Source organism: Arachis hypogaea, chromosome 14 (assembly GCF_003086295.3).
Source record: "Arachis hypogaea cultivar Tifrunner chromosome 14, arahy.Tifrunner.gnm2.J5K5, whole genome shotgun sequence".
Classification (NCBI taxonomy): domain Eukaryota; kingdom Viridiplantae; phylum Streptophyta; class Magnoliopsida; order Fabales; family Fabaceae; genus Arachis; species Arachis hypogaea.
The window spans coordinates 21163726-21170585 of NC_092049.1; the positions used below are offsets into that span (position 1 = coordinate 21163726).

General features: G+C 42.0%; 1 protein-coding gene across 1 annotated transcript; it reads right to left on the reverse strand.

Annotated features, from left to right (window-relative positions):
• Positions 1-289: 289 nt before the first annotated feature.
• Positions 290-706, reverse strand: LOC112742391 (uncharacterized). The gene has a single exon (XM_025791630.1). It carries the CDS (start codon positions 704-706, stop codon positions 290-292), a length of 417 nt encoding a protein of 138 aa, XP_025647415.1.
• Between the last annotated feature and the right edge of the window lie 6154 nt (positions 707-6860).

Below are 6860 nucleotides of genomic sequence, written 5' to 3' on the forward strand. Positions count from 1 at the left end.
ATGCGTCAGTGCACGCGTACGCGTGGCTAGCTTGTGCGCCAAGCACCCCTCCTGCACATTTCCAGCCTAACTCTCTGTAAGTTTTTATAAAATTCGAACCTCCAAGGGACGCGTGCGCGTCATAGATGCGTAAGCGTCGAAGGCTTTTTTTTTTTCAGAAGGAAATATGCAGAGCTTAGAAATAACCCTAGTATGAATGAAATTAAGAAAAATGGAAGATCATACCATGGTGGGTTTCCTCCCACCTAGCACTTTTCTTTAGCGTTCTTAAGTTGGACGATCTATGAGCTTAGTCCTCTTTTTGTGCTGGATCCTTCAGGAGGAAGATCTCTAGCTCCTTGTTGTTCTTCAGCTTCTCACCGTGATATAGCTTTAAGCGGTGGCCATTCACCTTGAAGAAGATGGGGCTTGACGGATGACTCAGATGGAAGACTCCATAAGGCTCAACCTTCTCCACCCTGTAGGGTCCTTCCCACCTAAACCTCAACTTTTTTGGCATGAGTCTTAGTCTTGAGTTGTAGAGGAGGACCAAATCCCTAACTCTAAACTCTCTCCTCTTGATATTCCTGTCATGTACCACCTTCACCTTTTCTTTGTAGAGCCATGAATTCTCATACGCCTCTAGTCGAAGGCACTCTAATTCCTGCAGCTGCACCTTCCTTTCAATGCCGGCTCCCCTCAATCCTAAGTTGCATTCCTTCACCATCTAGTATGCCTTGTGTTCCACCTCCACCGGAAGGTGACAAGCCTTCCCGTAGACGAGGCGGAATGGACACATTCCGATGGGTGTCTTGTATGCGGTTCGATAGGCCCAAAGCGCATCTGCCAGTCGAGCACTCCAGTCCTTCCTGTGAGGCTTCACAATCTTCTCTAATATGCGCTTGATCTCCCTATTTGACACCTCGGCTTACCCATTGGTCTGGGGATGGTAAGCTGTTGCTACCTTGTGAATGATGCCTTGTTTCTTCAACAGATTTTTCTTTCTCCTATTACAAAAGTGAGTGCCTTGATCACTCACGATTGCTCACGGTGATCCAAAGCGACAGATAATATTATTTCGAACAAAGGAGACAACAATGTTAGCATCATCAGTGTGGGTAGAAATTGCTTCCACCCATTTAGAAACATAATCGACAGCTAACAAAATGTATAAGAAACCATTAGAATTTGAAAATGGACCCATGAAGTCAATACCCCAAACATAAAAAATTTCACAGAACAACATAAGTTATTGGGGTATATCATTCCTCTTGGATATATTTTCAAATCTCTGATATTGGGGGAAAGAGTCACAATAAATACTAGCATCCTTAAAAAGTGTGGGCCACCAGAATCCACAGTCTAAAATTTTTCTAGCAGTTCTCTGAGGACCAAAGTGTCCACCACTCTCAGAAGAGTGGCAGGCCTCTAAAATGGACTGGAATTCTGATTGTGGCACACACCTTCTAATTATTTGGTCAGCATCACATCTCCACAAATATGGGTCATCTCATATATAATACTTGGACTCGCTTTTAAGCTTGTCCTTTTGATGCTTTGTAAAGTTAGGAGGGAAGGTACGACTAACCAAATAATTAGCTACAGGTGCATACCAAGGAACCACTTCAGATATTGCCTGCAAGCTATCAAGTAGAAACGCATTATTGATATGAGTAGAGTCATTATATGTTCAAGGCGACTCAAGTGGTCTGCCACTAAGTTTTGAGAACCACTCCTATCTTTGATTTTTAAATCAAATTCTTGCAGCAGCAAAATCCAACAGATTAACCTTGGTTTTGACTCTTTTTTAGCTAATAGATACTTTAAAACTGCATGGTTTGAATATACCACCACCTTAGTTCCCAGTAAATAGGCTCTGAATTTATTAAGAGAAAAAACAATAGCTAATATCTCTTTTTCAGTGGTAGTATAATTAGACTGAGCACCGTCCAAAGTCTTAGAGGCATAAGCAATAATGTAAGGGTCCTTACCATCGTGTTGAGCCAGCGCCGCTCCTACCGCATAGTTTGATGCGTCGCACATGATCTCGAACGGCCTACTCCAGTCAGGCCCTCTCACAATAGGAGCTTGGATCAAGGTAACCTTCAGCTTATCAAATGCCTCCATGCAATATTTACTCAATTCGAACTCTACATCCTTCTGTAGCAGACGGGACAAAGGCAGTGCTACCTTACTGAAGTCCTTGATAAATCGCCGATAGAAACCTGCATGACCAAGAAACTAACGGACTTCCCTCACAGAGGAAGGGTAAGGTAAACCAGAAATAATATCTACCTTTGCTGGATCAACAGATATACCAGTATTAGAAACATGACCTAGAACAATACTTTGTTTTACCATAAAATGACATTTTTCAAAATTAAGTACAAGGTTTGAACTAGTACACCTTTCTAATACTCTAGCTAAACTATCCAAGAAAAGATCAAATGAATCACCATAGACACTAAAGTCATCCATAAAAACTTCCATACAATTCTCAAGAAAATATGAGAAAATACTCATCATGCATCTTTGGAACGTAGCCGGTGCATTACATAAGCCAAAAGGCATCCTCTTATATGCATACATTCCAAAGGGACATGTAAAAGTAGTTTTCTCCTGATCTTCAGGAGCTATGTGAATTTGAAAATATCCTGTATAACCATCTAGAAAACAATAGTGCGATTTACCTGACAGGCGATCAAGCATTTGATCGATGAAAGGCAGTGGGTAGTGATCTTTGCGAGTGGCCTAATTCAGACGTCTGTAGTCTATGCACACCCTCCAAGAATTTTGCACTCTAGTAGCCATGAGTTCTCTGTGCTCATTCCTCACTGTGGTAACATCAGACTTCTTCGGGACTACCTGTACTGGGCTAACCCATTCACTATCCGAGATTGGATAAATGATGTCAGCTTCTAGCAGTCTGGTTACTTCCTTCTTTACCACTTCTAAAATGGTGGGGTTCAGCCGCCTTTGAGGTTGACGGATAGGCCTTGCTTCCTCCTCTAGAAATATCCGGTGCTCGCAAACCTGAGGGCTGATACCTACTATGTCTGCCAAACTCCACCCAATTGCTCTCTTGTGTCGTCTCAGCACACTAAGCAGCTGCTCCTCTCATTGGGAAGTGAGTTCCTTTGCAATAATAGCTGGGAGCTTTTGATTGTCCTCAAGGTAAGCATACTTGAGGTGAGATAGAAAGGGCTTCAACTCTATTTTCATCTCATGGCTGGGAACTTGATCATCTAGAATCACTGCAGGTGGTAAAGCGTCTTCAGTGTACTCAGAGGGCTTCCCCACGGTTGCACCTTGCTCCATGGTTGTCTCTTCTGCTGTCTCTTGGTGAGCCTTAGCTACAATCTCATCAATAATATCGCACTGGAAGATGGAATGATCTTCCGGTAGGTGCTTCATGGCTTCATCAAGGTTGAAGCTCACTGCTCTGCCATCTATCTCAAAAGAATACGTTCCTGAGAAGGCATCCAACTTGAACTTCGAAGTCTTCAGAAATGACCTTCCAAGCAAGATGGACGAAGGTCTCCCGGAATCAGTAGTGGGCATCTCTAGAATGTAGAAGTCGATAGGAAACATCGGCCCCTTAATGCTCACCAGGACGTCCTCCGCAATGCCAACCACTGAAATTATGCTCTTATCTGCCAAAACAAAACGTGCTGCCGACCTTTTCAAGGGTGGGAGCCTTAAGGCATCATATACAGATAATGGCATAATACTAACACATGCACCTAAATCACACATGCAGTCAATGAATTGCACACCCCCTATAATGCAAGTAACCATGCATGGACCAGGATCCCCACATTTTTTCGGTATGGCACCCATTAAAGCAGAAATAGAGCTACCTAAAGGAATAGTTTCTAAATCATTAATTTTATCCTTATTCATGCATAAATCTTTTAGAAACTTAGCATATTTAGGTACTTGTTGAATAGCATCGAAAAGGGGAATAGTTACCTCAACCTTTTTGAAGATTTCTACCATTTTGGGGTCCAGCTCCACTTGCTTCTTAGTCCTCCTAGCAAGGTGTGGGTAAGGGATGGGGATGGCGTCTTGCACAGCACTATCTTCCTTAGGCACTCCATTCCTTGGTTGAACAACTTCCTCTTCACCCGCATCTTGTACCTCGTTCTCTTTGTCAACCTCTTCTATCTCAACAATATCTTCAACTTGAACATCTACTCTTGAGCTTGGCTCCTCTGGACCCTTCTCTTGCAATGTAGTTTTGGACCTCAAGGTGATGGCGTTGATTCCACCCTTGGGTTGGGTAAAGGTTGAGAAGGAAGTGCATTGGAGCTTGAAGGTTGATTGTTGGGGGTAGATGGTGGTTCTATTCGGGATATAAGAGCTTGTAGAGTAGAGAAGGCCAGTAAGACTAGAGGTAAGTGTATTCTAAAACTCTTTTTGTCCTTGAAGGATAGAATGGAGTGTTTCATCTTGGTTAGAGGAAGGGGAAGGGTAGGTGATTTGAGGGGCTTGTGGTTGGTTGAATTGAGGTGCTTGGGAATATTGGGCTTGTCTTTGGTGAGGTGCTCTGTATGGAGGATTCTGTTGATTCTAGTTCTGTTGATAGTTGTTGTTGTTTCACCTTTGATTTCCACCGTTGTCTCTGCCTCCTTGGTTGTAGTTATCCCTCCATCCCTGGTTGGAATTGTTTCTCCAACCTTGGTCGTAGTTGTCCTGCCAACCTTGATTGTAGTTACCTCTTTGGCTAGAATTACCACCTTGCTGATAGTATCCTTGATTCGGACGGTCGTAGAAATTATGGGTAGCCGCCAAGGTATTGTCTTCTTGTTGAAGTTGAGGACATTCGTCAGTGTAGTGAGAATAGCAAGTGCATATTCCACACACTCTCTGAGGGACTAGTTGTTGACACTGCTGTTGTGGAAGAGGTGGAGGTTGTTGTTGATTTAGCTGGAGCTGCTTGAGTATGTTGGTCATCTCTCCCAGAGTCTTGGTGAGAGCAGTGGTCTCACTACTAGAGGAAACTTCTGCAATAGCCTTGAGGTGATGAGTCCTTTGGTTTGCATTTCAGGTGGACTCAGCTAGATCGGTGATCAGTTGCCACGCTTCTGTCGCCGTCTTGTACTTCATCAGAGAGCCATTACTCACAGCATCTAATAAAGTCTTGTCTCCAGGCTTCATGCCTTGGCTGAAATAGCTAATCAACACCAACTGGTCAATCTTGTGGTGGGAACATGAATCTAGGAGATTCCTGAAGCGTTTCCAATACTCATAAAGAGTCTCTGCTTCTCCTTAAATGATATAGAAAATCTCCTTCCTCAGCCTATCAGTAACCTCTGCCAAAAAGCACTTGTCCAGGAATTCCCTTATGAGCAGATCCCAGTTAGTAATAACAGCTTCCGGCTGAGTGTAGAACCACTCCTTCGCCTTTCCCGCCAGAGAAAATGGGAAGGCATATAGCCAAATGGCAATCTCATCAGCACCATGCCGCCTAGTAGTTGAGCAAGCTGTCTGAAAATCCCTAAGGTGCTTGGAAGGCTCTTGAGTAGGTAAGCCATGGAACTTGGGCAGTAAATTGATCAGAGCGGTCTTCAGTTTGAAGTCTGCACCCAAGTTTGGATGATGCACTTGATATGGTTGCAGTGTAAAATCTGGAGCTCTCGCTTTCTTTAGTGTGATTCTCCTAGGCTCTGCCATAGTACCTGCACTCAAATCAAGAGAAGAAGCGTCAATAAAATTAACAAGAGAGGAAGTAGTTTCTTCCTCGAATGATGCGTCAGACCCGTTCTCAGATAAGACTGGTGAATTGGGTAAAACCCCTTCACCACCCTCGGCAAATAACCGACGTCGAGCTTGCCTAATACGTGAAATAGTTCTTTCAATCTCAGGATCAAATACGGCTAAGTTCAGATCCGGTAATGATCGTGTCATTCAATGAAAGAAACATATAACTCATGTTAATGAAATATAAAAAGGAGAATGCATGTATGTAAAATAATAAATAAAAAAAAGAAGAAAAATTTATTTACACCAATCAATAAATTAGCACACTGTTGCAACTCCCCGGCAACGACGCCAAAAATTGACGGGCGGAAAAATGCTGGTTAAGAAATATTAATAGAAAATGCGTTGTGAGTACAGTCTTAACCGACGAAAATTCCACTGTCAGTTTAAAAGATGTCACAATTAAGGATCAATTAACTGGGAGTAAAATTCCCAGGTCGTTTCCCAAAGAGTTGACAAAAGAGTGCAAGTTATTGATCAGGAATTTTCCGAGAAATTTTTATGGTTTGAGAACGAAGAAATAAAAAATTAAAAATCAAAGTAGTGAATAATAGCAATGGGTGTTATGTATTTGAATTAAAAGGCCTTAGCTGAGAGAAGATTAATTGGAGTTTCTATCTTTGTTGGCTTTTCTCAAGTGCAAGAGTAAAGGTTATTGCTTCCACTCAGTTATTCTCTTGCAGTTGTAGAGAAAGGTTAAGTGGGAGATACTAACCCGGGTTCACAAGTCCTAATCTCTTCCCAAGGAAGGATTAGAGTCAGTGAAGAGTGAGTTAGCTAGTAATCCCCAATTACAAATTAGCTCTTGAGTGTTCCAACTCAAGGAGTTCTAATTAGTCAACTCCCAAGCCAAGTTGAGAGTTTTAAATCATAACATGAATGCCATTTTCACACAACATGGAGTAATAAGAAATGGGAGACATGATAATTAAAATTAATTTAAAAAACAATATTGAAGCGGATAATTAATTGAAAGAGATCAAACAAGTAACGGGATTAAATATAAAAATAACTCATTATATTAATAAATTCAAAATTCACAAAATCCGAACATGAATTGGAACAACTAAATAGGAAGTAAAAGAGAAGAGTGAGAGAAAAGCAAACTAAAGTAGTGA

Coding starts and splice junctions, on each gene's coding strand:
- LOC112742391 (XM_025791630.1), bottom strand. CDS start 706: ATGGTGAAGGAATGCAACTTAGGATTGAGGGGAGCCGGCATTGAAAGG.